General features: G+C 33.2%; 3 protein-coding genes across 3 annotated transcripts; 1 reads left to right on the top strand and 2 right to left on the bottom strand.

The window, feature by feature from the left end:
• Positions 1-2,131: 2,131 nt before the first annotated feature.
• LOC110640559 (inorganic pyrophosphatase TTM1) lies at positions 2,132-9,306 on the top strand. The gene is made up of 12 exons (XM_021791908.2): positions 2,132-2,286; positions 2,802-3,173; positions 4,568-4,682; positions 5,087-5,282; positions 5,397-5,510; positions 5,618-5,791; positions 6,224-6,418; positions 7,210-7,332; positions 7,404-7,516; positions 7,883-8,006; positions 8,299-8,571; positions 8,983-9,306. Exons 2-12 carry the CDS (start codon positions 2,834-2,836, stop codon positions 9,190-9,192), a joined length of 1,977 nt encoding a protein of 658 aa, XP_021647600.2. The 5' UTR covers positions 2,132-2,286; positions 2,802-2,833; the 3' UTR covers positions 9,193-9,306.
• An 850-nt stretch (positions 9,307-10,156) lies between these two features.
• Positions 10,157-12,422, bottom strand: LOC110640577 (H/ACA ribonucleoprotein complex subunit 2-like protein). The gene is made up of 4 exons (XM_021791927.2): positions 12,118-12,422; positions 11,601-11,670; positions 10,884-10,989; positions 10,157-10,452 (listed from the first exon to the last, which is right to left on the bottom strand). Exons 1-4 carry the CDS (start codon positions 12,251-12,253, stop codon positions 10,291-10,293), a joined length of 474 nt encoding a protein of 157 aa, XP_021647619.2. The 5' UTR covers positions 12,254-12,422; the 3' UTR covers positions 10,157-10,290.
• Positions 12,423-15,158: 2,736 nt separating this feature from the next.
• On the bottom strand, positions 15,159-18,988 carry LOC110640562 (protein MIS12 homolog). The gene is made up of 7 exons (XM_021791909.2): positions 18,731-18,988; positions 18,542-18,599; positions 18,029-18,148; positions 16,685-16,777; positions 16,401-16,539; positions 15,552-15,683; positions 15,159-15,444 (listed from the first exon to the last, which is right to left on the bottom strand). The coding sequence occupies exons 1-7, from the start codon at positions 18,850-18,852 to the stop codon at positions 15,383-15,385; spliced, it is 726 nt and encodes a 241-aa protein (XP_021647601.2). The 5' UTR covers positions 18,853-18,988; the 3' UTR covers positions 15,159-15,382.
• Positions 18,989-19,292: the final 304 nt, after the last annotated feature.

The following is a 19,292-nucleotide window of genomic DNA, read 5'->3' as shown; positions in this document are numbered from 1 at the left end:
GAATTTTCTGTAAGGGGGGAAGAATGTAACACCCCTGATTTTTTTATATATTATTATTGGGCTTCGTGTAGGTATCTCAATTCGCGGAAATTCGACAGTTGTCCGGATTTGTGAATTTCCGGCCAAACAGACCAGCTACCGGAAAAGTCTCCGAATTGGATCGAGATTTTGGCTACCCCACCATTGTTAGGCATCCCGAGCACGTTCCCGAAGTCGGAATCGGCAAAGGTAAACTCGAACCTTGCTTTTTCGTAATTTTCTAGTGCTTAAATAGGATTAAAAATCCATAAAATATTCGTGGTAGCTTAGAAAATTACGATTTTTTTTGCAATAGTTTAGTAATATTTCTAAGGACCGCGGGGCAGAGTTTTATAATTTTTAGAGCTTATTTGAGCAGTTTTTGCAAAAATGATCAATTATAAGGACTAAATTGAAATTTTACATATTGTGATGGATGATTGATTTGATGGGCCCAGGAGGGGCTGTGTGATGTGATTGAGTTGTGGATATATGGATTGTGGATATAGAAGTGTGTTTTGAGCCCTTTTACAGGTTGGGTAGGTCCTAGGTATAGGGAGACTGCCGGATTTTCGGCATGACTTAGGACGTATTGGGTCTTTTCTTGATTTGTATTGAGTCATTTGTATTAAATGATTGTAATAAAATTGTTAGGTGAGCCGGGACAGCCTTCTTCCTCCGCCCAGCCGCCTCGGTGACCACCGTCAAGTCTGTGAGTAAAATATTAATTTTAATTGTAATTTCGATATTATTATATGTTCAGCATGCCCATGCATCACTTATACGCATATATTTATGTAGTTAAACTCTAGGCACGATTTATGATGCATTGATAACTATTAAAGTGTCATGATGTTGTTGTGGTAATTTGGAGCAGTGTGCGTGCGTTGGCGTGCGTGTGATGTGGTGTGGACTATGGATAGGACGGGTAGTCACGGCTTGAGTTCTTCAGGACCCGATCCTTGAGGGGTAGTCACGGCTTGAGTTCTTCTGGGACCCTCGATTTGGTTTATTAAGTGAAAGTCGGCTTGAGTTCTTGGCACCGAGTTGGATTTAAGAGAGTGTATAGGATCGGCTCCCATATGTTATGATTGATGCTACAGGGTGCGTGAGTGCTCCAAATTACCTTTTTGATGTTATGATGTGAAAATGATGTTGATGTTGCATTTCACTCTACAGGGTGCATTAGTTTTAGATAGTTATAGAGATTATGGTTAAAATTGATATTTTACTCTCTGAGTCGAACGCTCACTCCTGTTCAATATTTTTTTCAGGCTACAGGAGGATTTTATTTTTGGTTAACCTGCTTTTCTCCTTCGCAGGTTGTTTATCAATATTTGTGTAATTTTATTTATTCCTAGAATTTTCGCATGTGTTAAAAGTATTTATTTAATTATGGTCTGTAATATTATTATCATGTTGGACCTGTAAACATATAATGATATGTATGTTTGATGGATTGGATGAGGGAGCTGAGCTCCCATTTATTTTTATGAGGATATGAGTATGTGGAGGGTGAGCTGAGCTCCCCAATTGAGTATTTATTATGTTTACAGGTCGGGTGAGTCGAAAACTCCCCGTTGGAAAGTACATTTTATGGCCGGACTCTGTCCGTTTGGTTTCTTGAAATTGGGCCCAAATGGGCCTTAGAGTTGGGTTAATGAACAGTTAGGCTTACTACGGGCCTCGGGGGCTTTAGGCTGGCCCAGGTCCTAGTGCGGGTCCGGCCCATAGGTTGGGTCGTGACAATAAAAAAATTAAAAAATTTTTCATAAAATAAATAAATCTTATTATATAAATAATATTTAATAAAATTTCTATTTTCTTTAAAAAAAATTAGGTTTTTGAATAAGATGTTATTTTTATGTATTTAATTTAGCTTAATTTTGTTAAAAAAATTGCAAATTCATTATTTATATATAAAGCTAAAAATCTAGAGATAATTAAGGGCTTAGGCAAATGACACCTCACACACACCTGTGCCTCAGGGTAACCAAAGGTCGTCTTGAAATATGGGGCCCACTCATCCCCTTGGCTTCTAATCTAAACTCTCCCACACACTTTCATTAGTCCAGCCTATAAAAAACCGCCACGCCTTATCTCTTTATCTTTCTGTCTGTGTGTCTGATCGCTGGAGACTCCTAACGGCTTCTATGAAGTTTCAGAAGCTACTCTCCAATTTTCACTTCTCAAGTTCCAGACCTTTCAGATTTACTCTATTATAATCGATTTCGAGGAGATTCAACACAAAAGTCTAAATAATTCAAGGTGTGCTTTAAATGTTTTCTATTATAATTCACTTTCTTGGCATTATTCCTTTTAATTTCTTTTTCATTTCATTTTCTTTTGTTAGTATTCCAGGAAATTGAGGGTGAAAACGATTTTTAAATTCGTTAGTATTCCAGGAAAGTTGATTGATTTTGCTTTTTTAAGAAATTTGCTTGATTGGGAATTTTAATTGCTGAAACTTGTTGACGATGATGATATAAGCTCAAGTGGAGTCACACTGGGAGTGTAAATAAATAAACTATCTATTCAATATAAGTTTTTCAAATACTTTACTGGGTTTGATTCCTTGAGGCCTTCTAGTTATCTTCTTGTTTTTTTTTTTAATAATTTTTTTAAAACTGTATGTATTTTTCTGTTTTACTCATTTGCTGTTTTGTTGATTAGCTCTTTTTAAAATCTGATACGTGGGGTGTGCTGCAACTCATTACTTTAAAGTTGCTGTCTTGAAGAACATATTAAATTTAGCTTTTTTAACTCATTTTGTCTTCCTGCAGAATAGGAGGGGAACTATATTACCAGCTCTTTAATGGCTCAAGATACTTCTCCTGGTGTTGATTCACCTAGGCGGCGTTCTGGTCTGCTAAGAGATCAGGTGCAGCTGGTTAAAAAGAAGGACACTGATCGATATGAGATTGCACCAATTGAAGATACATTGTCATTTGAAAAAGGTTTCTTCATAGTAATCCGTGCGTGCCAGTTGTTGTCACAGAAGAATGATGGAATAATATTGGTAGGAGTAGCAGGTCCATCTGGAGCTGGAAAGACTGTGTTCACTGAGAAGATGCTCAACTTTATGCCCAGCCTTGCTGTCATTACAATGGACAATTACAATGATTCTAGTAGGATCATTGATGGCAACTTTGATGGTAAAATTTCATGTTCATTCAATTTGCATGATAGTTGTTAGAAAAGTTCTTTGCTTAGTCAATGAAGTTGTTGGTGCTCATGATCTTCAAAATGATTCCCTTTTTAAGCATTTTACTTTTTGCATATTGTGGAGAATTTTTTTTCCTTTTAGGTTATCTTAAGCCTGTAATTAAGTAACTTCTTCTAGTCATATGGTCTATTTTAATTCATGGAATATTAAGGGTCAAATGAAACCATTGGCCATTATATTGATACCCATGGTGCTTTCAAGCATACTAACAAGCAAGAGCTGCTTATGCTCCTCCAAAATAATTGGTTTTTTTGTGTGGATCCCTTTTAGAAAGGTTGAATGAAGCTTGATTAAAATCTGTTTTGTCCTCTGTTAAAAATTGTAAAATACAGACTGATAATAGGTATTAATGTTCAAGTATCCACTTAAATTGATGAAATTGATCGTATATAGGATTATCTCTTTTTTTCCATTTTAATTATGGGCTTTCAACTTGAGGATTTACAAATCTCAATGATAACGACAACAAACTAAGAGTGTAAAGAATTTTTCTTTTTTTTTTTAACTCTAATTTTTTTTTCAAGTTTTTGAAGGACGTGGCCATATGGCTGGTGTATAGGTTGCTAAATCTAGGCTTTGGTAAATAAGGTTCTTGTTTGCTTTATCGATAGGTAGTTTGGTAGTAAACCAGATATTGGATTGTGGTTTGCACAAATTCTGAAGTATTGTAGAAACATTTTAGACAGGTATAAGGTTTGAGACTTGGTGGGTGTTCATGTGAAGACAGGATTATGGAATATCATGGTTCTAATTCTACTACTTTGTGGTAAAGGAGAAGAATTAAAATTGGCTATGAGAAAAGAAAGCAAGATGGAAAATACAAGAATCACAGCAAAGGAATGTAGAACCTCTGAAAGTATGGCTTCAAAATCAAACATGACTAAACTAAAGGACTCTAGGTCCAAGCACAAGTAGTTTCAAGTTTAGAGCTCTTATTAGAACATTAGCGTGATTAGTTATCCTTAGATATGAAATTCACATGATGGATGGGGTCATAATGTTTCTGGCTATGTAAGTACTCAAAAGTTCTCAATAACTTAAGTCAAATTGTAATGGTAACTGAGCAATTACCTGTGAAGGGATATATTGGATGTTCTGTTACTTGATTATATGACATAGCAATTATAAGGTTACTTCAAAGCCATTATGTTTTCAATAACTTGTGCATGCTTGTGTGAGTATCTTTTTTATTCATCTTTATCTTAGCTCTTTTCTGGTTCTTGAGAATAGTTTTCAATTATTTATGGATCATTACATTTGGAGATTGAGTATGAAAGAGAGAAACATGGAAGAAGTCTAATTGGTGTGAATTGTTTGCAACAGACCCACGTTTGACGGATTATGACAGTCTTCTCGATAATATACATGGTTTGAAAGCAGGGAATGCTGTTCAGGTTCCAATATACGACTTCAAGACTAGCTCTCGCATAGGTTACAGGTTGTGGTTCTTTCTGTCTCAATTTTTCATCTCATGAAAACTTTTATCATAGGTTTCACGCCAACTCCATTTATCCTGCTTATTCAAGGAAGATGAACAGGAGATGAAACCAATAAGGAAAATAAGTTTATGGTGCATTAATGATAGCCTAATTGTTTAGAACATATCATGAGATGAGAAGGCAAGAAATACAGCTAGTTCAGTTGATCTTCAAGTTCATGTGGACTTCTATATATTTGATAGTTCATTCATTATGCATTCTTGCTCATATTCATCATCATCATGTTTCTCTCCCCCATCCTGCATCGCCCCCTCTGAATGTGTTTTCAATATCATAGACAAAAATTTGATTGTTAACTTATGCTAGTGTTCTTAAGTCTTCATTGTCCTCATTCTTCTAATAGGACAGTTGAAGTCCCTAGCTCCCGCATTGTGATTATTGAAGGCATCTATGCATTAAGTGAGAGACTGCGACCATTGCTAGATCTACGTGTATCTATAACAGGTGGAGTTCACTTTGATCTGGTCAAACGTGTTTTACGGGACATTCAACGTGCTGGACAAGAACCTGAAGAAATAATTCACCAAATCTCTGAAACGGTGCTTTAACTGTCTCATCATAGATGCTTTTCCCTGGGTTTTTCATTGTGTTGCTTCATTAATTCATTATGAGGCATTTCCTTGACCTGTATTTTGTCACATTTTTCTCCCAAGGTTTATCCCATGTACAAGGCTTTTATTGAGCCAGATCTCCAAACAGCACATATTAAAATAATTAACAAGTTTAATCCTTTCACTGGATTTCAGAGCCCTACTTATATTCTAAAGGTAAATTTACATGTTTGTATAAAAAATTTTATGTTTTTTCATGATTTGCATCTTGTTGTGGTACTTTTCTCTTCTAAATCTTGACTAACTGCTTTCTTTTGTTGCAGTCAACCAGATCAGTTACAGTTGAACAAATCAAGGCTGTGATTTCTGAAGAGTACACTGAAACAAAAGAAGAAACTTATGACATATATCTTCTGCCACCTGGTGAAGACCCTGAAGCATGTCAATCATATCTAAGGATGAGGAATAGGGATGGAAAATACAATCTCATGTTCGAGGTTGGATGATTGTAAATTTAGGCCTCTTCTTAAACTAATATATGTGTTTTGAAATTGCGTACTTAACTTGAATGAGAATTTTAGCGTCAGAAAGTACCTGTTTCCTCTATCTTCTATAATAATAATAATAAACCCATTAATCCTTTACCTTGTCATGGAAAAGGTTCAAACACTGTGATGAAGGAGATAGCGCATTTTTTAAAGTCTCAAAGGAGCATAAACAACCCATTTTTTTTGTATTGGGGAAAAAAAAATGAATAAGCATAGGTACACTTGCAGAATATTATTGAAGTTATTGTGTATTTTAGCAGTTGACTACACTTATGGAGGTCATGCAAATTTATGGTTAAGTTTTGATGAATATTCAAAGGATGGTAGAGGTTCTGTGAAGTTTGGGGTTCCTATTCTAACCACCATATTTCTTGTGCTCAGGAATGGGTTACGGACAGTCCATTCATAATCTCACCTAGAATAACTTTTGAAGTTAGCGTGCGCCTTTTGGGAGGGCTAATGGCTTTGGGGTACACAATTGCAACCATCCTGAAAAGAAGCAGCCACGTCTTCAGTGACAACAGGGTGTGTGTGAAAACTGACTGGTTAGAACAACTTAATCGCCAGTATGTTCAGGTATTATGGAACCAAAAGATGTGCTGCTGTTAATAACATCATATTTTTTGAAGTTCATTGTATTATTCCTTTCTGAATAAAAGTGCAATCAACTTAAGTGAAACTTGGAACTGAGGCTCAGACTTCTAACTAACTTATTTCAATTGAGAATGAAAGTGGAAATTTGGTAATGACAAGAGTTGCATGCAAGATATTATGATACTTATTATATCAGATATTGATTGCAATGAAGTCTAATCCTTTATAGCATGTATCTGAGTGATGATTATTCTGTGTCTGCCAATTGAATGTTTTTTTAGTAAATGTAGGTAAAGTTTCCATCCAAGTATGTTTTCTTCTTCTGCTTCTAATTGTCAGTTCTATTCTACTTTTTGCCACCCCAATTTTGTCTGTTGATGCCAGCTTTTCTCATTTCAGCAATGCCTTTGCCCTATGTTTTTTCGGGAGTTCTTCCATCAGCCCAGGTTTTGGCTTAATTATGCTTATTAACATAATCACACTTTCTTGAGTTTCAAGTCAATCCTCCTTGTTGAAATAGCTATGGCAATAAACTAACTGAATTTCCTTGCGCCTTACTCCTACTGTCACTTTAAAGATACCATTTCCTTTGGCAGTGAAATGTAGATTTGGTTCATCAGTTGGGCAGTTGTAGGAAATTGTTAATGTTGTCTAGTGACTAGCAGTTTTATATTTTGCTGTATAATACTACATGTAGTCCATCATTGGTACTTAGATTGATCAATTTTTTAAACCTTAGCACTACCTAAAGTCATGCTATTCCTGGACTAAAGGTGCAAGGTAGAGATCGTCTGTATGTTAAGTATGTGGCAGAGCAACTAGGCTTGGATGGTTCATATGTTCCTCGTACTTACATAGAACAGATTCAGCTGGAGAAGCTTGTCAATGACGTTATGGTATGATTCTCATACTTCATTATGCTTTACCCAATTTTTGCGTAGTCCTTACTTATCCTACCAACATGCAGGCACTACCAGATGATTTGAAGACAAAGCTCAGCATAGATGATGATTTGGTTTCTAGCCCCAAAGAAGCCCTTTCTCGGGCTTCTGCGGATAGGAGAAATAAGTATCTGAGCCGGTACTCTCTTATTCTGGTCAAATTTTGATTATCTGCCATCTTAAAGTAAAGGATATTGAAAAGGAAAATTGAAATAAAGTTCAGGAGATAAATAACCAGACCTCTGTGTGGGTTAGCATTGCCCTGTGTATGTTTTGTTTAACACAGTATTCTGGCCATTGAAAACATTCATCTTTTAATTCAACTTGTGATGTTTTTAAAAAATTTTCTTTTTCTCCCTAATTCATGTGTATTTTCTTTGGGACAAATAAATCCTTGCAGTGACTTGAAAATTTTGAATAGTGAAACAACTTGTGTGTTAGCTTGTTAATATTTACAAATTTAAGGAACTTATTTCCTCTGACAATTTTATATTCATATTAACAGTAGTGTGTCACTCTCATATGCAAATCAACGGGACAAGAATCTGTCCAAGTTGACAAGACTTGCTGTTAATAATAGAAGGTTTGACGGAAGAACTCCAGAGTCACCAGCCACACTTGCAAACCAGGTGAGTGTAGATCCTGCCTCAAGAAGTATTTAGATAAATGGCTATTCTAGTGGTCTGTTTGCTCACCTCTATGCATAATTTCCCATGTTAATCTGTTTGAAGTAATGGAAGAAATGAAAGTATTGAGGATTGATTTTCCTCCCTTTGTTTATTAGTGGCACAAAGAGAGAAGCTTGTACCAAGTTTATTATATTTGTCATTTCCTCTTGTATTTTTGTCATTTTTCTTTTCTTACTTGCTTCTGAATGGAGCTAAAGTTTTCACCAATTATTTGACTTTGGAAATGTTTCAGGGTGTTATTACTCAACTCTCTGAACAGATTGCCACACTGAATGAGAGGATGGATGAGTTCACATCTCGGATTGAGGATCTGAATTCCAAGTTCACTATCAGGAAAGTTTCAGCTAGCCAACAAAACTTGGCAATGCAGGCAGAAGCCTGCAATGGCTCTGGACCCACTTCTGTTTTTGTTGCTGGTTTGGGTAATGGTGCATTAACTGGATCACTGCTACCAACTTCCTCATCCTCATCACAATTAGCTAGGGAGTCACCACTGATGGAAGAGGTAAAGCTACTAATTTGAAACAACCAATATTTTTAGGAAAAAGGAAAATTGACATGAATTATAGAAGCATCTGGCAGATACGCCATTCTAATTTGTCATCTATAAGCCATATAATGTGTGCAATTCTTGAAGGTAGACTGGTAATATGGTTATTTAGGGAAATCTTCTACAATGATCGGCAGTAGGCATCTTCATATATTATGAGATACATAATCAAAAGTAAATTCATATGCACGATTGATTTTAGAGATGACCCAAATCGCAATACTTTAGATATGTCTTCTTTAATTAAATGTGTAATTCTATTAATTTCCTATGTCACATTACCTGAAATAGAAACCATGACGCATAGTTTAATGCCTTTTGAACAATTTGTTTGATTAATAAAAACAATGTTGATACCCTGAACAGATTCAACAAATTGGAAGAGGACAACGCCAGATCATGCACCAGTTAGACAATCTGAGCAATCTGCTTCATGAGTACTGGGCTCGCCAAGAGAGAACAGATAGGATAAACAGAGCTGTAGATGTTGACTCCATTACCTTGCCTCTCATTGTAACTTTAGCAGTTGGTGGCTTAGGTGTGTTCTTATTTAGAGGTCTGACATCCCAAAAATGATGTCAATTTCAAGTCCTAAATGAATTCGAATTAATCAAAGCTCCACATGCAAGTTAGATTCATAAAATTTGCTGCACAGATGCTTAGTTTTTAAATAATAAGTAAATTTTGACATAGGCAATGAACTCTCTCTCTCTCTCTCTCTCTCTCTCTCTCTCTCTCTCTATATATATATATATATATATATATATATCAAAGAATTAGCTTATACAAGTTGCATGAGTTTTGACATGACAATACAAGATTTGAATTCTTAGAGAAAGTGATTGTTTAATTTGATACTCTTTTAAGTTCTGCTTGTTTAAATAATTCGTATATAGAAAATAATTTTTATAAAAAATATTTTTTTATTTTTTTATGAAAATAAGAAAATATTTTTCATTTAAACAAATGATATGATTATGTCATGTTCTATGTATAAATATTTTTACAATTTAATAAGATTATTATAGTGTAAAAAATAAAAAATAATTCTCTTTTCAAAAGAATATATCATTTTCTTAAAAAATAACATAATTTTTCCCCTCAGAAAATATTTTTATGCGAAAAAATCCGTAAAATAAATGTAAAATATTTTCGCCCCCAGTTCGATTTAGATTGGAGTTGATGGTTTAGATCTATAGAGGAAATGAGCTTAAAACTGAACTGTAAGATGTTGGTTCAATTCTAATTTAGTTTCCAACAGTTTTGATTTTAGTTTGATTTTCATTCGCTCCAGTTTGAGACAATCTAATAATTGAAATTATTTTTCAGTTTTAAAAAAAAAAAAAATTGATTTGAATTTGACTAGAGTCACTGATTTCAATCTGATTGAATTCGAAGTCTTTAGAGAGGAAAACTTTGGCGCGATCTTTAGTATTCACGACTCAGATATGGTTTTAAACCTTAAACAATTTGTTTCACAAATAAGCACTCATTCTCGGACTAGGAATCATACCCATCAAAAGATGAATTATCTCAATCATTGCAATTTAAGGGGGAGAAAGCCATTACCATTAAGGGGAAACAAAAGCTTTGGTACATCATCCAACCGCAACGAAATCACATTAACAACTGCATATTACATCAGCCAAACTACAACAACCGTCATTTTTTCCACTAGAAAAGAGAGGATGTAAGTTCAGACACATCAGCTGAAACCTGAGACAATTCTGCCTTTAATTTCTCCTGTTCCTCCTGGTCTAGTTCCCCCTTTGGAGGCTTGGTTAACACCAGAACACAACATGTAGGTCTCTTGGTGGCTCCTGCGTTTGCAAGATCCTGGAACGGGAAATTAACATTAGCAAAGTAGAAACCTGGAAGACAATGGAAAAGAACCTTCAAACTTATCATGCGATTAAGGCATTACTGATATTGCAAGGCAAGGCATATGCAATTATAAGACTTTTCAGGTTTGGAACAAATTTTGTAGGCGTGGATAACTAATAAGCTATTCCTATACTCTTATTTACTGATACTGTAGGTCCTGTTATATGTTGAGATGCTGTCATAAAACAAAAGGCACTTGCTAAAAGTTATTGAGAAAAAGTAGAAAATGAAATATTATAAACATGACCCTGCCATCCTTGATACAATAAGAAAGAAGAGCAGGTACCCAGTGCCACCCAAAGGGAAAGCAATAAGGGGAGAGAGAGAGAAGGAAAAAAAAAAAAGGGGGAAGAAGAAGAAGAAGAAGAAGAAAGAAGCATCACCTCTTTTGAGGGAACATATATATAGGGAATGTCAGCCTCCTCACACAAGATTGGGACATGAGTGATTACATCTATGGGAGATATGTTCCCAGCTATAACACATAACCTGCATCAAATAAAAAAACCATTTAAGATTCTAAAAACAATTTCAGAATTTTGACATCAAGCTACTCCGTGCATAAATCAAATAAATATTTAAATTACATGTTTAAAATCAATTCATTAACAGCAGAATTTCATAATTGTTCAACTTTGATGACTGGGATCCAACTATCAGTACATAACAAAAACAAAGATGTATTTAACAAAATGCAGCCCATAAATGATAGATTGACCTCTACAAAGTGGGTACTAATACAGTAAAATAGCAAACAAGAAAAGAGGAGCAAGATTACCAAAATATCCACATCCCTGTCAAAGTCCTTTTAAGAAATGAAACTGAGAAATTGCATAACCAGCACATGACTCTACAACAACCAAATGCAGTCCAAGTCTTTTTCCTCAATTTTAAAAAACAAATACCATGTAACTTTGCCAAGGATTCTAGAAACATTAGACCATCATTGGCTTCAAAAATGAAAAGAGAAAAGGGAAATAATCCATGAAACCTATTTGTTTAATAATGTGAAGAAACAAAAACAATATTAATTGTGTTTTAAAAACTAAATAGAGATGATAGGATTGCTTCAAAATCCCATGATGTATAGAATAACTGACCCTTTATGACCCCGCCGAATACTTTTCACCACCTCCTTCACTCCTCTCTTCAAGCATTTGTGTTCAGCAGCTGGAAGTAGAACAATATAATGATTTCATCATAGGCGTAGCATAAATAAATCAAATTTATCAATTGCACCAAAAACTAATACACAGCTTTCCTTTAAAAAAAAAATCACACCCATTACCATCACCCTTTTCAATTCAGCTACATGTATCACTAAGAAAACCCATCTCTGATTCAAATGTTTGTTCTAATCTCAAAATCGTGTTATGCATTGAAATCTCTAAATACTCAAAATCCAGCATCAAACTACAAAAGTACCAAACTAGGTGGCAAAGAAACAAAAACAGCTAAAAGATGGCAACTGAAGTTTCAATCCGTTATCTTCAACAGTTTCCAATCAAAACAAGCATGGGAATATGATAGAACAAAAAGAAGCCCCTTAATTTCTTTCTCAGAAACAAGGACGAAAAGAAGCACAAGTTCTAAATTTATAAATGTAAATCAACATACCTCTGCGAACTAACTTAAGGGTTTTTTTGCAGAGCTTTTTACCAGCAAGGGGCTTGGCAATAGGAGACAGAGCCAACATCTTCTTCTTGTCCTTCTCCAGCTTCTGCGACCTCTCCGCTTCGCTATCACTTCCCATATCTCCTCTCTTAATCAGTCTCTGAGTAGGAGGTAGAAAAGGGCTTGCGACTACGGGTGATGGCGGATAGTAGGGTTTTTGAGCTATCCTTCCCTTTTATACTTTATTGGGTTATTATATTTAGGGTTTAAGGAAAAAAGTTGGGTGTGGTTCCATTCACACGCTGTTTTGCTTTGCTAATAGGCTTTGATCCAGTTGGATTCGACTTTTTTTTTTTTTTTAATCTATTTTCTTTTGGCATTGAGATCGCAATTGAAAGTATTTTTAGACCTGTTTGGTAGTGAAATTCTAAATCAAGAAAGTGCTTTTCAAAATTAAAAAAAAAATCATTTAAATATTATTAAAAAAATAATTTTAAAAAATAATTTTATTATTTTGCACTTCATATTATTATGCCATATAAATTTAATTTTAAATTAATTTTTAATACACTTTAATTAATAATATTTAAAAAAGTGATTTCAATATTAATTTTAATATTAATATCAAATAAGTCCTTAACAGATTTAATCACTTATCAGTCTAAATTATAATTGATAGTTCATACTTAAATAATAAAATAAATAAAATTAAACTAATTCTAAGCGATTTCAGCTCATTTCAATTGTTAGTAATTTAGGATTGAATTCGTTTTGATTTGAGGTCATTTTAATTTTAATTTTTATGTGATTAGTAATTTAAAAATGAGCTAATATGTTTTTTAAAACTCGATGATCAAATCATTAATTTCATTATAATTGGGAAACTAAATATAAGTAGTTTAGAAACTAATAATAATTTATCTAAATTTTTATTTTTTTAAGTGAATTTTACTTTTATTTATTTAAATATATTATTTATTAATAACTATTTCATTTGCGTTTATGAAATAATAATCTATTTTTGAGATGATTAAATGTGATATTATTTAATGCAGTGGATATGAATATTTTCTTACAATCATTTCATTCTATATATTTTTAAGTAGATCTCATGTGATTATAAGTATAAAATTATAATATTTGCTACACTTAATTCAGTGATGACAATATTTTTTTTTTTTTTCATGAGAAAAAAGAAACTTTTCAGAGTGACAATCATTACTCCTTAAGCTAGAGTCTGCAGCCAAACAATGTCCAAATCTTATAAGCTATTTCTCCATAAGTCCATCATTTCCAATTCACCCCTCATAATATAATTTCACCATGGTAAGAAATTATTTGTGTGTAGTTTAATAGATAATAATAAAACTAGAATACTGATGAAAGGATTGGATGTTGAATTATGGCTCTGTTTTTGGGTTGGCTGATAATTAGCCTCTTGAAGACATTAATGATTAAATTTTTTTTAAGAGAAGTTTTAATTATTTGCTTAAAATTAAATCGGACACAATGATTCCATTTTTTATTTTTATTTTAATTATTTTAAATTTGATTGATTTTAAGTATAATTTAATTTTAAATTAAATTAATTTGATTTTAATTTGAAAATCAAACCTTGATCACCTAAATATATAAAGATTGAATGAGGAGTAGGCATTCCGTTTCAAAATTAAAGATAAAAACATTTCAAAAAAAAAAAACCCACAAAAATGATGGAATGTGTTACTATTTATTATCTTTTGTGAAACTGAAAATGACATATTCAAATGAGAAAAAGGGGCAAATTTTTTTTTTCTGGGAATGTTATTTGTTTTAAATAAATTGAATTAATTAATATTTAAAATTTCAATTGGATTCAATTTTGATAATAAAATAATAATGTTTATAAAAAAACCAATCAAGAGAGAGAGATGTAGTAATAGTGGTGCAATTCAAAAATAATACTTACAATGGCAAAGAAGACAGCCATTTTTTCTTCCCTAAAATTTAGTTGAAATATAAATGAAATAGAATAAGGATACTAATAATTAACTATAACACTTTTCATTAACTGGCGTATTAGCTCAGTTGGTTAGAGCGTCGTGCAAATAATGCGAAGGTCGCAGGTTCGAGACTTGCATGGGCCAATCCATTTTCCTTTTTCAAAAAGCCCCATTGCCATATTGATTTGTTTTTGGTGAAAAACATATCAAAAGCAATTAACATTTTTAGACAAATTTTAGAAAAGAGTAATCCTTGTACATACATACACCTTGCATATGTGCCTGTTAAAAAACTTTATTAATTTCAAGTTATTATAATTATTCTATAGCAAACTATATTAATACGATAAGCTTAATTATTGTTAGTTAATCAAATAAGAAAAATAAATAGGTTACTTATATCTTTTATAAGAATACTATACTAAAAAACCCGTTAATTTCCACTTTTAATACCAAAATTAAAAAAAATTACTTATTTATTTCCACTTTTAATACCAATATTAAAAAAATTACTTAATTTACCGTTCTTGTTTTGCAATTGACAAAAGGCGTTAGAAGTGCAAAGTGGAGTCCTCCCCAAGCTATCAATTCCATGAATTGGTCAAGATGTAGTGTACATTCACCACTACACCAGCCCCACTTGAAAATTGTAAAATTTTAATCACTCATTTTGAATTTATCGACTTAAATTACAAAAAAATAACAAGTGCTTATTTTAGATGATTATTTTTTTCACATTTCCCTGATTAAGTCGGCTTAACCAATCTATTCACTACAAAGTAATTAGGGCTTCGTGCCAGATGTTATAAGGGATAGTGGATCATTTGGCCATGGAAAACAAACATGTTCATCAGCTCATGAACTTGTGCAACTTCCCGGGTTCTTTTGCTGTACAAGTATTTCTTGATTTTTAGTTTCTTGTCTTCATTAAGGCTCATAATCTTCATCACTGAATTCCATACAGGAGTTTTGAGGATTCATGAGTCACATCATTTCCACTACTTCACAACCATTCAAAGCAAACATATATATATGTACACATACATGCGTGGGCCTTCATAATCTGGAGCCATATTTTCTGGCAAAAACATTTCTACTGCTCATTTCCATGCAAAGACAACATAGTCCAGTTCAAATCTTATGAGATGTTCTCTATCAAAGATAATTAAATGCCAACAATTTTCATGCCAAATGTCTACCCACGCAGATAGCACAGGAGAGAACATACCTATTATCAAAGGGGGAAAACATACCCTACAGCAAGTACAGCAAACAACGTATGACGATCATATTTTCTTTAAATCACCAAGAAATTCTTGAAGATCTTCCAACTTTGCATTGAAAAGGCCTTGAAAGAAAAAAAAAATACATATATTACACTATAGAAACACAAAATATTTCATTGAACTATTTGGGGCATGAACAACATAATCTTGCTGTAGTGTTTACCCATACCATGATTTGATGTCAACAAATCTCTGTTTGGATCACAAATCCTCTTTGTTCTGATGCAGCCTGCATCTTCGATCCTTTTGGTCCTCAGTTTCTCTACTTTCGTACGAAGTTCAGATGCAGTTCTCATCATCTCTATGGCAAGCAATTATTGAGAGTAATTAGCAACAGAAATATAAATTGTTTGATAGTTTTGCCTTCAACAAATTTCAGGAAATATAATCAACTAAGAGTTGACGAGGATTCTTGCATTTCAAGTGATTTTTTTTTTCAATGAGTCCAAGAGAACACAAATTCAAAAGGTCAATCTCCTCTTTTGGCCAAATATAAGATGCACATAAATAAAAAAGAGAGATAATTATTTGTTCTGAAAGGCAATACCTCAGAGGGCAGAGCCCAAGGTTGCTAACAGTTAAAAGTACAAGATGTACAGGCATAAAAATGAACTTCTGCATCCGGTCGGTGTGGTTGGGAATGAGAACTTGTTTAGAAGACTTCAAGGTAGTTACAACATAAAGTATGGAAAGAAAATAACTAAAAAAAATTCAAGAAATAAAGTAGAAATAATGCAAAGGAACAAAAATATTGCCATGTGGCACATAATGTTAAACCACTTAAATCATCAATGACTGGGGGACAGTTCTGCATAGAGACCCGTAGTATGAGAATTCCATTGAGAAAGGTACATGATTCATGGTACTTTCAATGAGTTAAAAACTAAGTCCTACAAAATCTCGTATCTTCATAATTCATATAAATAATATCCGCAATATTCATAATCTCTTTAGGATAATTTTACATTATGTGGATGCCAACTAGAAATTGAACATAATTAAATGCTTAAACAATTACCTAGAAGCATGTCATGTGCAGAATTTTGCTCATATAGCTGTAATGCTTCATTGACCAGTGCAGCACAACTATCACTTGAAGCAGATTGTCTTTCCAATGCTTGAAGCTCGCGATTCATTTCAGAGGACTCCTTCCCAATCTATAGAATGAATTTCCACAACAAGGAAAGTCAATTTTACACACTCACACATAACCACATGCAGATGGAAGTCCTTGCAAAATTCTTCAACACAACTCACACAGATGGAAATTCATGCAATATGATAAAACAAAATTCTTCTTACCAAAGTAAGCCTATTTCTCAAGGAATCCAACTGTGCATCCAGATCTGGATCACAGATCACATCATGGCATGTCATACTTTCATCCAGTGATTCCTTCCAAAAAAATTATAAATTATAAAGAAGATGTCAGTCATGAGTATAATCAGAAATTGATTACTCCCTGTGGATCACCAAGAAGATGCGATTATGTGTTCTAAGGACAAACGCTACCACAAAAAATACAATAGGAAAAATTTATGAATGTGGACGAGATTTCACATTATAAATGATTTGCCACATAAACGGACGAATAGCACCTCTAATTTCCTATATATTAGATTGTTTAAATATACGTATTCCCTTTTCTATGTAGTTATGCCCTTTCTTTTGTCATTTCCACTAGTCTCTAATTGTTGAACATTTTTATAGTGCTTTGCAAATACCATTATAATTCAAAACACACAAAATGCAGATAATGTAGCATCATTATACATGCAAAATCTGGCAACATAAATTAAAATAAGTCATCAAATCAAACATGTCAAGAAAAAGCTCATGACAAACTATACACGTCCTCTCATATTTCTTCATTCTTCATCAGAAGCTTCTTCCAACTGAAACTTCTGAAAAGTTTACAAAAGTCTTTCCCCTTAAACCTATTCAAAGGGACCTTGCATCAATTTGCTTTTTCAATTAACATGAAGGCAACATTTTCTTATTCCTCTACTTGAAAATGTGCATAATTACCATCACCATTATCTCTCAAGGACAACAGTAGATCAAATGGGAAATCATTTTAATTCCACTAAAATTCTACATCCATAACGGCATAATCCATATTGACCAGCTTAAAATATCACTTGTATGAAAGCATGCATCTGCTGTCTACCTGCCAATGACATTAATTAAGCATCAGCTTCTAGATGTTCATGTGCAAAAGGTATTTATCAGCAACCGCTACAAAATTGATGTGATCTCAAATGAAACTTAACTTCCTAGAAATTAATTGAATTATAATACTTGACCTAAAGAAAAGATGACAAAACTGATTAATCTTGCAAATAGAAACAATGGAGAAAGATATTACTCACACTAAAAACTATTGCATGAGAAGATAAAATTGCACTTGCTAACGATTAGCAAAGTTGCAATCACCACAATCTGATAAACAAAATGTGGTAGCACAATCTCCAATGAATAAAAATAGTTGGTAATACAATCTAAGTAATCAATCAAAAAATAGTTAAAAGGAAAAAAAAATATTAAATATGAAAGAAGAAAATGAGTAGTAGTTAACAAATACATGTGACAAAGTAAAGCAAAATTGCATGAAGAGAAACCAAACATCTAACAGAGAGAACATACACTTTTTGGTAAAGAGAAACCTTGAGGCACTGCAAAACAGTGGCGAAGACAGTATTCCTGCCACATACCCAATCTTCTTCCCATATTTGATAGTATTACATTGCGAATATGATCAATACCCTAAAAACAACGAAAAATCAGAAGCACCAGGGAGTTAGCACCCAACAGGAAGAATTAATAATGGCATCTTGCAAATAGTACTAGCAATGTAAGAAATGCCCCAAAAAAATAAAAAAAAATAAAAAACAATTAGCAGCTGGGCAAACGCTTGACGTTAAATTTTAACTTGATTGATGATCCTTGTAAATTTAAATCTATACCCATTTCGTTATTTTACTTAAAATGAGAACCCAGATAAGGATTTGGAAGTATGGCTTTACTAACTACCAGACTAGACTCCAAGGGGAGAAAGGGGGCTAGAAAGAATTAAAAGAAAAACAAATTGAATTGAAACAAATTTGAAGGCTTGCCTTAGATTATATTTGAGAAATAGAAAGAACAAAATTAGTTTACCTGGTTTATATGTTGAGATCTATCAGTGCCTTCGGTTTTCAAAAGGGTCGAAGCTTCTCTGCAACAACAAGCATTCACAAAAATTACAAAAAGAGACTGAGATAATTCTATACCGATAGGAAAAGAGGGGCACAAAAAAAAAAGCAAAATATGCACCCAGGGTAGGGAAATGTGAAACGCCAGACTTACTGATGATAGAAATCGAAAGCGTCATCGAACAAATTCTCGACGGTGTTAAGGATTTCGTTGACGAGAACTCGGGGTTTTAGATTCAGCGATTCGAAAACCGCCTCGCTTTCACTGCCTTCCATTGATGAATAGCCCTAATTTTCAATTTTTCTCTCTGGAGAGGAAAGAGATGAGAGGAGGAAAGGCTGGGGCCATTGAAATATCAGAGTTCAATGATTGATTATTTCCCGCTAAAGAGCTTTGCTGGTGGATTGAAATTTCTATTTCCATCAACTTTTAATTTAAATTTTTTGTGTTTTTTTTTTTATAAAAACACAATTAATTTAAAAAATTTATCAATTTGTGCAAAAATATGTTTTCTTCTTAATCCACATAAGGGTATTATATTATTATGATTAAATTTACTGATTTAAATTAAAATTTATCCTAAATTATTCAAGCTTAATTATATATTCAAAAACTATCAAATTAAATATTAAAAAATACTCATGCATTACCATTCCTAATTATTCTTTAATTAATTTTTATAACCGCAATACATATAATTTAAATTTTAAATTTT

The sequence above is a fragment of the Hevea brasiliensis genome, chromosome 2 (assembly GCF_030052815.1).
Source record: "Hevea brasiliensis isolate MT/VB/25A 57/8 chromosome 2, ASM3005281v1, whole genome shotgun sequence".
Taxonomy (NCBI): domain Eukaryota; kingdom Viridiplantae; phylum Streptophyta; class Magnoliopsida; order Malpighiales; family Euphorbiaceae; genus Hevea; species Hevea brasiliensis.
Note: the sequence above shows the minus strand (reverse complement) of the source record. Positions and strands in the feature narration are given on the sequence as shown.